The sequence below is a fragment of the Myxine glutinosa genome, chromosome 14 (genome assembly GCF_964187855.1).
Source record: "Myxine glutinosa chromosome 14, kmMyxGlut1.1, whole genome shotgun sequence".
Taxonomy (NCBI): domain Eukaryota; kingdom Metazoa; phylum Chordata; class Myxini; order Myxiniformes; family Myxinidae; genus Myxine; species Myxine glutinosa.
This window is the reverse complement of record NC_136274.1, coordinates 80,031,029-80,045,940: the sequence shown is the minus strand read 5'-3', so window position 1 is coordinate 80,045,940 and position 14,912 is coordinate 80,031,029. Positions and strand designations below refer to the sequence as shown.

General features: G+C 47.1%; 2 protein-coding genes across 10 annotated transcripts in view; one reads left to right on the top strand and one right to left on the bottom strand.

The window, feature by feature from the left end:
* The window catches only part of LOC137439953 (V-type proton ATPase 116 kDa subunit a 2), a 50,983-nt gene extending 39,352 nt beyond the window's left edge, over positions 1-11,631 (top strand). For all 5 annotated transcript variants that reach the window (XM_068136246.2, XM_068136251.2, XM_068136253.2 and 2 more), the window contains exons 20-21: positions 10,165-10,366; positions 10,997-11,631. In XM_068136246.2, coding sequence (XP_067992347.2) covers positions 10,165-10,366; positions 10,997-11,090 — 296 coding nt within the window. In that variant the 3' untranslated portion in view covers positions 11,091-11,631. The remainder of the gene's footprint in view (positions 1-10,164; positions 10,367-10,996) is intronic.
* The window catches only part of EP400 (E1A binding protein p400), a 183,550-nt gene continuing 180,101 nt past the window's right edge, over positions 11,464-14,912 (bottom strand). For 4 of the 5 annotated variants that reach the window (XM_078768379.1, XM_078768381.1, XM_068136243.2 and 1 more), the window contains 7 exons: positions 14,768-14,892; positions 14,480-14,608; positions 14,127-14,262; positions 13,461-13,633; positions 13,278-13,373; positions 12,623-12,694; positions 11,464-12,410 (listed from right to left, as the gene is read on the bottom strand). In XM_078768379.1, the coding sequence (XP_078624505.1) occupies positions 12,102-12,410; positions 12,623-12,694; positions 13,278-13,373; positions 13,461-13,633; positions 14,127-14,262; positions 14,480-14,608; positions 14,768-14,892 (1,040 nt within the window). In that variant the 3' untranslated portion in view covers positions 11,464-12,101. The remainder of the gene's footprint in view (positions 12,411-12,622; positions 12,695-13,277; positions 13,374-13,460; positions 13,634-14,126; positions 14,263-14,479; positions 14,609-14,767; positions 14,893-14,912) is intronic. The other variant, XM_078768380.1, reaches the window with a different exon arrangement.

The following is a 14,912-nucleotide window of genomic DNA, read 5'->3' as shown; positions in this document are numbered from 1 at the left end:
CGATGTTTGAGGGGTTTCTTGCATGCACAGCTCATTTCAAATCCCCCCACAACATCTCGATGGGATTTAGATCCGGGCTTTGACTTGGCCATTCCAGAACCCTCCATTTCTTTCTTTTCAGCCATTCCTTGGTGGATTTACTGGTATATTTAGTGCCATTGTCATGTTGCAAGGTCCACCTTCAGTTGAGCTTCAACTTTCTGACAGATGGCCTCACATTATCCTCAAGCACCCTCTGGTACAATGAAGAATTCATAGTGGATTCTATGATGGTGAGCTGCCCAGGCCCTGATGCAGCAAAGCTGCCCCAAACCATAATATTTCCACCACCATGCTTTACAGTTGGTATCAGGTTCTTGTGGTCAAATGCTGTCTTTGGGTTTCGCCAAACATGTCTTCTGGTACTGTGGCCAAATAGCTCTACCTTTGACTCATCTGTCCAGAGCACATTGCTCCAGAAGTGCTGGTCTTTGCCTGGGTGTTCATTGGCAAACTTTAGTCTTGCCTTGATGTTCTTTCTGGAGAGCAAAGGTTTCCTCCTGGCACACCTCCCATGTAGATCAAATTCGTGCAGCCTCTTTCTAATGGTAGACTCGTGCACTTTGACATCAACAGTGACGAGAGCTACCTGTAGGTCCTGTGATGACATTCTGGGGTTTTTAGAGACTTCTTTCAGCATCTTGCGGTCTGCTCTCAGGCTGAACTTGCTGGGGGTGGCCTGGCCTGAACAAGTTGGCAGTTGTTTGGAATCTTCTCCACTTGCAGATGATCTTCCGGACAGTCGAATGATTGATTTCAAATTGTTTGGAGATCTTTTTAAATCCCTTCCCAGACTCGTAGGCATCTATAACCTTCTTTCTGAAGGCCTCAGAGAGCTCTTTTGATCGAGGCATGGTGACGCCGCACACTTCAACAACAAAGAGCAAACAAAACTAAATGTCTGAGGTTTAAATATGACAGATTCCTCCAAGATCCTCTCTGACGATGTTCTAATCATTTGCACCTGAGCTGGTGCACCTGATTCTAATTTTAGGTATTTGAAGTCGTGATAAATGTAGGCCTGTAGGGGTGTACTTACTTTTTCCACATGTGAAATTTGCATTTATGTTCATTTAAATTATACAATGGACTACAAAATGTAAATATTTCATGGTATTTGTTATATTATATCACCTTTATCTATCAATATTGTTGAAATGAAGATCAAATAGCTATGTTGAAATATGTTGAAAAAGTCAAAACTTTACATGGGGTGTACTTACTTTTTCACATAACGATGTATGGAATTATTTTGGGGTCAGTGTTGTTGTAAATCAGAGATACAACATTGTCCCAAGAGTAGGTTTAATCGTAATCGTTCTCAAACAGCATCTAGAGAGAAACCAATAATCATTGTATTAATATTACTTCAGGTGAATACAGGTGCATACAGGTGGTATCTCGATAAGCAAGCAGATAGTGTACATTGCAGAATCGTTACCATTCTACGGAAGTCCAGAGGTGCTATAGTAGACGGGTCAATATACTGCCTGACCCCAAAAAAATTGCAAATTTTTGTTTTATGCTTATTTCTAGTAGTTTATGAAGTGGAAGACAACATATTAAAAGTTGGACAATTTTGACGCATGGGAAAGTCCCTCAGTGACGTCAGAAAACAAGATGGCTGCCGGCAGATAAAACGTAAAAAAATTGACTGATAATCATCAGACCACGAACAATTTAAAGTTAATTTTGCACCAATATTTGTATTATGATCGTTGCTGGTAGTTTATGCAGTGCTAATCCTGAGACCATTCGCAATTTAAAGTAAATATTTGCACAAATATATGTTCTTTGATTGTTTCTGCCAGTCTATGACATGGAAAGCAACATATAAAAAATTGGACAATTTTGACACATGTGGAAGTACCATATGACTTCTAGTCTTAGATTCCAGTTTCATCGTCCTCCTCCTCCTCCTCTATGTCTGGTTCAACACTCATATTGTCACAGTTGCTGTCCTGGCAATGTCCACATGCACTGGTGCACTCTAATCCATGCTTCCTACATGAACACCTTAGTGTTTTGCACCCCCCTGAACAGTTGCAGTGAATCATCTGAAGTAGTATGTCTGGAGCAGGGCTTTTGTCTGTCATCACTGGAACAAGTTTTCCTCCTTCTACCTTCCATCCCCACTCCGTTGGCTCCATTCCACAACAAAGGCCCATCCATTCCATTACCTGGTAATAGGTCCGCAGAGAATGAAACTTGCAGGCAGCGGATGTGGGTGGCAGTCTTTCAGGAGTGACAAATGCCTTAGCCCTTGCAACCTTTTTGCAGAGAATGTTGTATCTGATCGATGCCAATGAGTCGTTCTGATTTGCTTCAAACAATGCCACCATTGCTCTGCAGCCTGCAGTTTCAATAACATCCTGACTCTGCTGTGGTTTACAGAACACCTTTGAGCTGTCTATCAGTTCCTTTTCTTTCTTGATGATTCTTTGAAACCCTGACTTCTTTCCAATCCCAAAGACACGAGACGTTGCGTCACAGCCAGTTAATGCATGAAGGAACAATATATCTCTGCAGGCTGCATTTCCAAGTATCTGCTGAAGGACTTTGATATTGTAGACATTTGATTTTGCCTTGTCAGAACGGAAATAGAGTTCAATGCAGTTTGTCTCCACCATATAGAAGAGCAGGAGGAGAAGGAGATCTGTATCTTCTCCAATGAGGGTTGTAGATCTGGAAGCCGCATTTGCGACGGCCGCTTTTGCAATCTCAACATCAGCATCTCCCTCTGCTTGGATCACCTCACAGCCTTCCTTGTGCAACACCTCTATAATCAACAGTATCATTGCCTGCTTGTTTGACTCATTCGACAGAAAGTCCTCCTTTTTCCCAACAAATTTTGTTGACTCCGTAATGTTAACCTTGGTGGCATTCTTGTTTCTATTCCGACGTTGATGAGAACAGTCCTTTGTGCTTGGCCCAGCCTCATAACCATCAAACACAACAGTAGCTTTGCCATAGTGTCGTACTGTAAATGAGGCATATTCATCTGCAATGGAACTGTAGGTGAATCCCTCTGTCCACTTTAAGCGGTGAATAAGTGATCCCCCGTCAAGAACATAGTGATCTGTTCCTGGAACTGTCTGGTTGACAGCATTGTCAGATTTGGTTGTAGCATAATTCCTTATTGCCTCCGCCAACTGTGGTTTATCTGGCTGGCGCAGGATGTTTTTTGCCTCAAAAAGAGACATTGGGTATGGGCAGAGTTCATATTTCATCACTTCACCTATCTGGAGATCTCCCGTCTGTGACACCACTAAGAACCTCTGGAATAGTAACGCTGGATCTATTGTGCGGTCCTCAGCAACTTTGACTGCCCTGCTGAATGCAAGTGTCTTGGCTTTAGAACTCCTTTTGTGTGAATAGGAGTAAGCTGGGTGATCATCCATCTTCTTGACAATGTCACTACCTACTTTGAATAGGTCATGAACATTGACATCCTCATTTGCAGTAACCCCTGTGATGATATTGCGCAATGACTTGTCATCAGAAAATGGTGTGAAGCTGTCCAGTTTTTCGGCAACTTTGCCACGATCAGCTTCATCTCGACTCACCCTGGATGTTGTCAACTCCTTATGTTGTTCACTTGTTGAGTAGCTACTCGAGGTCAGTTCTTGCATAGCAAGGTTGTAGGAGGACGATATGGTTGAAGACAGAGTCCAAACTGCTCTCTGGTGCTCTGACATCCCACTTCCTCGAGTCAGCCCCCCTTGGCTTTTCAGTGAGCGCATTAATGTCTGTTCTATCACAAGATCAGAGCCTAGGCCAGCCCAGTATTGGTCACTGCGCCGGATTACATGATAACCAGATTGGAACTTCTGATGAACCTCAGGGTTGTCATCCTCTAACGCAAGCATCTTCTCGAGATAGAGTCGAGCTGACTTCAGGTAATTGGGATGGCCAGCAGCTGCAAATATCGGCAAGCAAGCTGATATGGCTTGGAGATGCATCTCCCAGGACCCCGTCCGATCAGCTGCCACAAGTGCCCTTGCAATTCCCAACATACGCTGGTAGTTGATCCAAAGTGCACTGGTTTTCGAGTCCTTTGCAAGTTTATTCCTTTCCTGATTCAATCTATTGTCAATGAAATGAATGCACTCTGATTGCAACACAGACTCTATAGTGTCACTTTCGACAGTCTCCAGGGAAATGTACAGTCGCATACTGATAGAACCCCCCCCCCCCCCCCTTCCCCCAATCAACTGGTCCCATTCCTATTAAATAAATATGCATCCCCACAACTCTAGAACCTGGAAAATAAATACCATCATACACTACAGTTGTAGGAGTACAAAATACATGTAGAATATATGGGGCAATTGTATGCATAGGCCTACCTGTCTTTTTGCTACTGCCTTGGCCTTGGTTGTATTGTACTGTATCTCCTTGGTTGTATTTTTTTTTTTTTTTTTTTTTTTTTTTTTTTTTTTTTTTTTTTTTTTGTATACAATATCGAGGCTCGTGAAAGAGCGAACATTAATCACATGAACACACAGAAAGACAAACCGACACATAAAACATATAACATAGGGAGCGGTAGACAAGATGGGGAGAGAGGGGGAAGGACACAAACACAACATTTGAGAGCAGGGACCGAGAGACATGGAGACATCGAGAGATCTGAGAGAGGGCGAGGGCTTTGGGGGGGGGGGGGCGTGGGAAGGGGGCAGTGGGAGAGGTATTGTATTGTATCTCCAATGTTTACCATACAACGTTGTCCAATTGAGTCCTAATTAGGTGTAATTAACTCATTCATGTGGAGTTGTTACTCAGTCAAGCTGCACAACTACCAGTGAGGAATTAGGTCATTAGCCTACATGCTGGGAGGTCATATTGTTAAAGACATGTGTCAGGCAGCAGATGTAAACATTGTTAAAGACACGAAACAAGTGTTATAAAATGTTGCCTTTGCAGCTGGTCTCAGTGGAACAAATTAATTTATATAAACAAAAAGAAACAAAAATAAAAAACCAAAGACGTTTTCGACGTAGTGAATCGTGCATGGTTTTGTGACATTTTTATCATGTCAAAAATTTTTACTTTCCCATGGTCCATTTATGTCCAACTTTTGATATGTTCCTAAGTAAGTCTTAAAATATAAGGAAATGCAATAAAACTAAAATTTGCAATTTTTTTGGGGTACGGCTGTTCTGGTTGTATATTGACCCGTCTATAGAGTTACATGGCGATGATGGACGAAGAACTCCTTTCTGCGCTGAAAGGCAGTCTCTTGTATAGGAGCCGTGGTGGTGTCGCGTAGCGGCAATGAGGAGAATAACATCAGTGTCGTAACTTGATGACTTGTCGTAACTTGTCGTAAGTGTCGTAACTTGGATGACGATTTCATCACATTCTCCCCACGTTTAAAACTTGACTAGCTGGTAATGAACAGTAGGCACATATTGATAAACAGCAGAGGGAGGATTCTCTCTCTAGAATCTCTCCAGATTGCATCGGAATGCAAAGAATCAAAATACATCGGAAAGGCTGTTACTGCCAGTCAGAACGCCCAGGGCGTCATCAATCCCGATTGCAGGGTTACTGCAACTCAACCGCGCACTCATAGTCTGGTTAGCAATCATTTTCCAGATATAGATGTATCGAGAAAGGAAATCCCAAACAAGAAGACATCGAACAAAGCAAGCAGTGTACATCCCGTGGGTCCCAGGGAGAAGACGAAGAGCCCGTGTGGGGGAGTCTTACAGTGGGGTAGTCGGCACAGTAGCTAGGTTGGATAATTTGTACCTTGTCGAAGAGTGAATCGTCATTTGTCACACGGCACATTTACAGTAAGCCTCCACGTCGGCCTTTACCTGTACTAAACTCCCAAGGGTTCATGTTAGATCCATGTTGGGTCCATGTGTCATGGAATAATAGCGAGGACAGGAGTACACATCGAGGGAGAGACAGAGAATCGATGAGAACCATTCGGAGCCATTAGCTAATGTCTCCCCGGCCGTCTGTCGCGAACTAAAGTCAAAGTATTTATGTTTGCAGCCCCTCACGACCAGGCCTCACCCGGCACAGACGCTGTACGTCCCCACGCACGTTAAAGTCAATCATCAAATAAATCTTACTCGCTCTCCGCGATTCATACTCCTCCGAGGCCTCCGTTCATCTTGAAAACGCAGACGGGCATATCACGTCCCGTCCTGCAGTACAGCTCTCTGTGGATCGGTAATTACCTCGAACGGACACGCACGGCATGCGATGTCACGTGTAACCTGACCTAAATTGTTCTTCCGGTACCTTAATTAGAGTTAAAGCTCGGCGGAACGAAGGAGATCGGCTAGGATTGCTCCACGCACTGACGCCATGGAGTTCCGCAATGTCCTGGATGGATTTGCCATCCATCCATCCATCCATCCATTCAATGCTGGGTATCGAATGGCTCAGATCGAGCTGGATCGCTCCACGCACTGACGCCATGGAGTTCCGCAATGTCCTGGATGGATTTGCCCTATTGACAAAGCCGAGAGAATGTTCTCATCCACCCCCTCATCCATCCCCTCCTCCGAGATTGCAGCTGCGCGCTGTGTACCGCAATAGAGCGACCTTCACAGTCTGGGTCAGAGAGAAAGGGAAACGGGCAGCAGCCGGGCGAGGCGTCTCGCAGTCTCGATCCCGGCGCGAATGTCGTGGAAACGAGCCAAGAGCTCTGTCCTGGAAACAACAAGCCAAGAGTCAAGGGCGAACAGGCGGGATGGCGCTTCCGTTTCTAGCTCGGGAGACAAGGGAGTCGGGCGCTACGCTCAATGTTATCATCTCATGGGTCACCGTATACCCCAAATGCCCCATGGTCCTAGCGAATAACGGCATTAGTCCCCGTTGAGGGCTAGACGCCCCGAAGGCACTATGGTCCAAGCGAATAACGGCATTTGAGTTCTCGTTGTTGGCTATACGCCCCGAAGGCACTATGGTCCTAACGATCAACGGCATGAGCCCCCGTTGCGGGCTAGACGGCGCGGACGCGCGACCTCTAGGTAGCGCCGCAGATAACTTTATGACACGCACGTATGTGCTGGGGCGGTCAGGTTGAGTATTTCCACTAACCGTGGAGTTACCAAGGTACATGGAAACTCGGGTAAACGAACCCCGATGACGAGAGCGCTTGAAGCACACAATTACAGTAATGACGCCTTAGGGCAAACGCGTGATTTGTTGGTGACGTCATCAATGGGTTCGGGCGCGTGCGGGCGGGTTTGAGGTCGGGTCCTCGGGTTCCCCGAGCTGAGTTCCAGCTGAGCGGTATCCCCGCACGGAGCAAAGTGGCGCACCGAAACTATAGACTCGTGTCGGTTTGGCACCAGCACTCGAGCGGGCTCAAGATTGGGGTACCGAATACGAACCTGGTCGACGAGTGGATTGTATGTCCCAGGGCGCACTGCGTTCGAGGGAAAACCGAAAGTCGAACTCGGCCTGTCAAACCAGCGCGGCACGCCGAGTCGAGTGGGCGAGCACGCTGGGCAGCGATAAATTGCACGTCCTGAAGTAGCGTCTCGTTCGATAGCTATCGGGCCGTGTTTGTCAGGAGTTAGATGCGGGGAATAGCGTCGACAGTGCAGTAGCCATTCCCACGATCACCCGAGCAAGAGGATGGTGGGAAAGACCGTTAGGCGGTCATCCGACTACATCGTACTATGGTGTATCATCATCTAGCTTGATACGACATTCCCCTGTAGTGCCCGAGTGCCGTGAAAGTCTATGAAGATCCCGCTCGATGTCCTCAGAAACTGCCGTCAGACAAGGCTCGCTGCCTGTCCGTTAATCGGGACAGAGATGACGGCGCCGACAAGCCGGGCATCCGTGCAGTGGCGAGTCCTCGAGTGGTGCCAGACGAGCCTCAAGCGTTGAGGCGATTCCGGGCAGCGGAGTTCGCCGGCCTCGCTGAGTAGGGCCCGCGACGGGAAACGCGTGCGCGATTCGCGTATAGAAGGGGTTCCATCCAGCGATGGGTGCAGCGCGCGCGACTTGCGCGTAAAAGGGGGTTCCATCCAGCGATGGGTGCAGCGCGCGCGTTTCGCGCGTAGAAGGGGTTCCATCCAGCGATGGCGGCAGCGTGCGCGATTCGCGCATAGAAGGGGTTCCATCCAGCGGTGGTCGGATATGCCGGCGGAGTGAGGCACGTTAGACAGGCGCGTCGTGAGCACACACGTAGAAGGGGTTCCATCCAGCAATGGTCGGATATGCCGGCGGAGTGAGGCACGTTAGGCGCGTCGTGAGCACACGCGTAGAAGGGATTCCGTCTAGCGGTGGTCGGATATGCCGGCGGAGTGAGACACGTTAGACAGGCGCGTCGTGAGCACACGGGTAGAAAATCGCATCTCGTGCCCAGCACGCAAATCCAAGAGGGCTCCGATTCTTGCATAAGCAGCCGCTGGCGTTTCCCGTAACCGAGGCAGTCACAGCCAGACTCGTACCTTCGGCTCCGAGCATGTCCATCGACCCGACGGGGTTTCAGCTGCAGGACGTTTCCCAGTAGCATCGTTCTCCAGGCGTCTTGCTGGAGTTCGTCACACCTGCTCCGGCGTTCGGACCTCGGGAGAGCAGTTCGTGCTCAGACGGTGTAGTTCCGGAACAAAATGCTTGCGAGGTTCCAATGCATCCGGTCTCTTCGTGGCAGACTGGCAGCGAGAGTAGTTGGCGCTCCGTAGCTAGAGCTGGCTCGACGGGTCCTCCGCTGGTCATTCTTCTCCGAGGTGGGCAGTCGCAGGAGCGTAGGCATCATCTCGATTCCGAGCAATGTCAGGAGAGGATTACGATTAATTGTTGTAAATCAGAGATACAACATTGTCCCAAGAGTAGGTTTAATCGTAATCGTTCTCAAACAGCATCTAGAGAGAAACCAATAATCATTGTATTAATATTACTTCAGGTGAATACAGGTGCATACAGGTGGTATCTCGATAAGCAAGCAGATAGTGTACATTGCAGAATCGTTACCATTCTACGGAAGCCCAGAAGTGCTATAGAGTTACATTGCGATGATGGACGAAGAACTCCTTTCTGCGCTGAAAGGCAGTCTCTTTTATAGGAGCCGCGGTGGTGTCGCATAGCGGCAATGAGGAGAATAACATCAGTGTCATAACTTGGATGACGATTTCATCACAAGTGTTACCTTTTCACAGGTAGAAGAGAGTGACAATTTGATGCTATAAACAACTGCAAATGGAAGGCACCATCGACGTATTCTGTATGAATGTGAAGAGTCTGAGTATCGAACTTTCACCCCTCTGGCCGTCCCTCCTTCCCTCCATTTTTCCGACTTGCTTTATGCCAACTTCAGCTCATTGTCATACGTTCTTCTTCAACATACATTTTGTATTTGAAACCCAGAAAGCAGGAACAGACTTCACTAAAGTTGAACGTACCTCAGATATTAACCTAATGCTGTCAAATATTGTGCATAGAGGACCACACCCATCTTTTCATACACCGGATGGAAATTCCTGCATCACATCCACCAACCAGTTAATGAATGTACATGGGAAATTTCTTTCTTAAACTTCCCAGAAAATAAACCCCCACCCTCCTTCAAAACAAAAACAAGCATGCAGGATCCACAGCTCAATGTTTCATTGGAAGAGCTGGCTTTGTATTCTGAGGGAATGCTGCCTGTGAAGAACCAATGACAAGGTCAGATTGCATTTCCTTAGGAAGGTGTCAACTTGCCGGCGTTTTCCAAACCAAGGACGAGCCATCGTCACACAAACAAGGATATGACATGTTCAGATTTTTGTCAATCTGAAAATAACTGAGGAATCAGAGAAATATCTCTGAGGAGGAGAGTGGGGTAAGAGTGAGTAGAGAGGGTGGGGAAAAAATGGAGAGGGAGAGGGGTGAGGGTGGAGAGGGGGAAAGAGAGAGGAGAGGGTTGAAGGAGAGATTCAGTTGGTTCAGTTGACGTTGCATTTTGTCAAGGAGCTTCGATGATTTATTTGTGCCCTGGTCTAAGTGAATACATGCAGTGACAGAACTACATTGATCACGATGAGGCACGCAACGTGTACAATTGTTTTTTTTCTCTTTTGTTGGTGGTTTTTTTAGGTTCTTATTACAAACAGATAACTTCCTATTTAGAAGCATTGTTCTTATTTTATCACCCTTATTCAGAACTCTCTGAAGTGTTGTGGGAAATGGTTATGAGTTCAGCGCTGCAACTGCCTCGCGTTGCGAGTGCAGAACTGTGGACACGTCGCGCTATTGGCGCCATCCTCCTCTTTCCAGCCTTTGCCTTGTTTGTGACGCTGACCTTCTCCGTGCTGATCATCATGGAGGGCTTATCGGCATTCCTGCACGCGCTCCGTCTGCATTGGTAACTAAGACCAGCCATTCGACTGAAAGTTTGGCTCGTTTATCCTCAATAAGGAGCAAATTCTTGGTGCAGTGTGATGTTGTCATTGGCACCAAAGAAAGGTCTTCATTGAATAAAAATGAGAACTCCATATTTAATCTGCTGATCTTAAAAAGCAACAGTTCTGGAATCTCTTACAAAATTATCCGTCTCCTCGACCTTTCCTTCTGCATGCATTCTCTTCCCCCTGCATCCCCATCTCCTTTTCTCTGGGTGTCTCCCCCACCCTTCTGTCTTCACCCCCCCCCTACTCCCTGCGTGTCTTTAACCCCATCCTTCCATGTCCCCTCACACCCCCCTGCTCTGTGTGTATTTTCCCCGTTCGTGTTCTTTTTCTGTTTTTTCTCTTTCTGCCTGTCTGTCTGTCTCTCTCTTTCTTTTTCTTTCTCTCTCTGTCTCCCTCATTCTCTCTCGTTCTTTCTCTATCCCTCTTTCTCATAGAGGGAGATGATGGATAGTCTATCTCACTGAGAGAAGTTCAAAAATGTCCTGTGGGACGATTGTGGTGTAAGTAGCAATGTCATTTTTGTCTTTTTGCTTTCACTTGTCCCAAGGTTTTGATTGTTGTTTTCTTCACCATTTTCTCTCTAGGGTGGAGTTTCAGAGCAAGTTCTACACTGGGACAGGTTACAAGTTCACTCCATTTTCTTTCAAATCCATACTCGAGGGAGGTGCGTTCCAATAGGATTCCTCCGGCACTTTGGTGGAATCTCCCGTTTTTGGCTGATATTCAGCCGGACCTTGGTTACAGAAATCACTCGTTTCCTGATGCTGCTACTTTAACATTGTTTGAAGTAATTTGCTTTCTCTTATAATGGAAATTTAAATCTACAGAAAGGGCTGCAGGTGCTGGGAAAGGTTGGGGGTAGGGGGAGGGGGCTCTGGTAGGACAACGTTAAAAATAAGTGCCAAACAAAAACAATAAAACCTGCCTCTATCCTTGGCTTGTTTAACACGCGTCGCTCACTATGGTTGATCTTCTATAAAAATGTTATTCACTTGGAATAGAATGACTTCAAAATGAATTTTCAGATTGGTCATTGTAGTACAAAGTGCCATTCGTTTGGAGAATGTGAACATTTTATTTGGGACGGGGGAATATTTTAACATTATCTCACAGGTGTGACAAAACCTTTCAGGACTGTCAAATGTGTATTTGAACTTTATATGTACCACAGGATGTCTGTACTGTAAAAGAGGTACCAAAAATAAATGACTACAATTTATTCTTGCACTAAGTCTGAGGGACCACCACCAACCCCTCCCCCCATCTCTGTGAAACGATTCCATGTTTGATCAATTGTTCAATCGTTTCAGGTCTTGGTTTTTAGGGCCTCCGGAACAAGTCTCAACGGCATGGCAACTTACAGCAAAATTACCTTCGGGGAGACGAGAACATGCACATTCCGTACAATAGAATTAAAAAAAAATAATTTAAACAATTGACAAACTAAAACAAACAAACAAAGGTTCTGTATAAAATTTTACAAATCACTTTCACAGTGGAAAAGTTTTACAGGTGCTGTTTGAAGCTCACACATGCTTAGCTCAGTGTGGGATTGATCGCTGTTGTGCCGAGTTTGAATCTTATCGGAGCCGGTGCTCCAAGCAAATGATGCTTACCAGAGGTGCAACCCTGCTCACATCTCAACCAACTCAAATATACAAAATTTACCTAGTTTTGGGCAGCTCACACTCAGCTGGATTTACCGGGGTTCCACTGCCTGGCCACATGTCCTCCCCGAGCGTGACCGGCGGTCGGGGCTCCGTGCGCATCCAAGGAGGGCGTGCCCGGTGGAACGGGGCTCGGGGAAGGTGCCGTACCGGGAAGTGGCGTTTGAATGAGCTGCGAGCTTCCCGTCGCGGGAGCCTGGACCTGCTGGGTCTGAACCGGAGCTTGGGGTTGGAGAAGCTGCTGCTGCAGAACCCGTGTGGCGCCGACAGCCGTGGCTGGGGATACGATCTGCAGGGGTTGAGTGCCTTGCGTCAGTGTTATGGTCTGGCCCTGCAAATTAAAGGCAGATGTAGAACATTGAAAGAAGGACAAAAGAAAGGGAAAAGTACCAACGACTCACAAACCAGTATAACATGCAAATGTTCAAAGCTTGTCGGCATCGAGGTGAAAGTGCCACCATTGACACCAATTTTCGTCGAGCACATTTTCAAGTGGCAAACGTGCAGACTTCAACCGCACGTTTAAAATAAGACAATACATACGTGTTGGGATGAGGTAGGCATGGAAACCAGCTGCTGCACTGCTCCGATCATGGTTTGAGAGAGCTTGGACATCTGCAGCAGAAAGAGGAAAAGGTGGAATAACCAAAGTATCATCATGGATAATCGGTGGTGAGAGCAACTGCACTGCTTTCGAATCGGGCCTTCGTCAATCAAGTGAGCCGCCAATACATTTAGCTCAAAATAGAGATAGAACAACAATACAACGAGATTGATGAAAGTTATGATTCATCCAGCGAGATATACCCACGAGATTGGATGAAGTACTGGAATTAAACCCGCTCGAAATGAGACGTTGCACGGATTACCCAATCAGCTTCAGCGGGCAAAGTTTGTTCGTGACGCACACGAACAGCAGCTGAAGCCGATTGGGTAATCTGCACAACATGGCATTGTGAGTGCGTTTAATTCCAGTACTTGATCGAACTATGGAACTAGTTTTGTTTGTACCACCAAATAATTATCGGACCGTTCTCAATCCTGGGTTGTGCCGGAACTGTTAAAGATGGTGGTTGGCAAGGCCCTGCCTGTGACACGGCACGCAAGGTAAAAGCTGAGAGTGGTGAATCGGTGGAGAGCATAGCCTGCTGCCATGCCTGGCTTCCGATTGGCCAAGGTAGCCGAGCGAGGGACTTACAACAAATGGAGCTTTAACAGTGGGAGAGGACGCAATTTGCTGTGGACTCGGAGAGCCGGCCGTGTAGGTCATCTTCTGAGGCTGCAGCGTCACCGGCTGGAAACGGACATGAGGGGGTTTTATTTGTACAATCGGTTTTTATAACGACAGGGCATGCATGGGTCCAGAAACGCCTTTACTCACCTTGAGGGTCGTGAGCCCACCAGTTTGCGAGAGCGACGTGCCCCGCTGAGCTTGCATCTGCCCCGCCTTGTTCGCCTGGGCCTGAACCTCTTGAGCATGCTTCAAGGCCTGCTGAGACTTGAGCACACCGACGGACTGCAGAGCCAGGGGCTGCGTTTTCAACAGCGTAGCTCCTGTAATACAGCGGTGACCCGTGCGGTTCGTATTCGTGTTCCTTTCCAACAGCTTTTGGTTTTATTACAAATAAAATCTGTGCACAAACCAATTACCATTCAATGCAGAGTTGAGTTGAATTACGAGGAAAAAAATCACGCCCACAGCATTTCTTTACTATTTGGTTGTAAAATTACTTGGTATATTAAATTGTCAAATTATGGAAATGAACCCAATTTTCTTTGCGACGACTCTAGGGTTTACCCAACGAGCAAACTTCTCCCACCCCCCCCCCCCTTCCCACACCTCCTCCCCCCAAGCCCTCTCCCTCCCACACATCTCCCTGCTCACAAATGTTATGTTTGTGTGCTTCCCCTTCTCTCCCCATCTTGTCTTCCGCTCCCTCTTTTTATATATCTTGTTCGTCTGGTTGATTTGTTTGTGAAATAAATGTTAGCTCTTTCACGAGCCTCGATTCAGCATCCAAAAAAAACAAAAACGGAAATGACCAACCAGCAGGTGTCACTGTTGTTGCCTTTGCGGATTGGCTGAACGTAATCGGCAGCGAGATGGTGGCCGTGGAAATCGACGTCAGCGGAGTCATCACTGAGGTCTTGACTGTGAGTTGGGCTGGCTGCGACGTACGAACCTGGAGGAACACGTGACGAACTCGGGCATTCACGGAGACTCGGTGTAATTGTGTTCATGTTGTTACTATCCAACAATCATCAACTGTCCTGCACTTCGTCCATCATTCCCGGCTTGAACCCAAGCTGTCGATCGCACAGCGAGACAAAAGTGACGCATGACGCAGTGCCCGATCCAAAAGTGTGCAAAAGGTTCATGGGAAAGTTTAACGTGCTCACCTGTGTGCCGGTGGGTACGGGCAGGACATTTGATCTTGAGGCCACGGGCTTGTGCGTCGTCATTGTGACTTGCTGCTGTTGTTGTTGCTGCACCGTAGCTTTGTACTGCAGTGGCTTCATTTGGTCCTGCTAAACAGAGGGTTATGCATCCAAGCGCACATGTCATAGGTGTAGATCCGACACCTTTTATACATTTTTTGACGTCACCAAAATGAACTAGGAGCCAAATTTCAGAAATCCCATTAGAATATTCTGTAACAAGGTTTCCAGAAGAAACAATCAACTCACTGGTATGCAGCGCTGTAAATAGGCCTGCTTGACCTGCCCTGTGGCTGTGGACACAACGGGGGCGATCTGCGTGACCACGACCGCCGACTGCTGGTTCCCTCCCACCATGGCTGCCTGGGACACACCTGGAAATGTGTTACAGTGA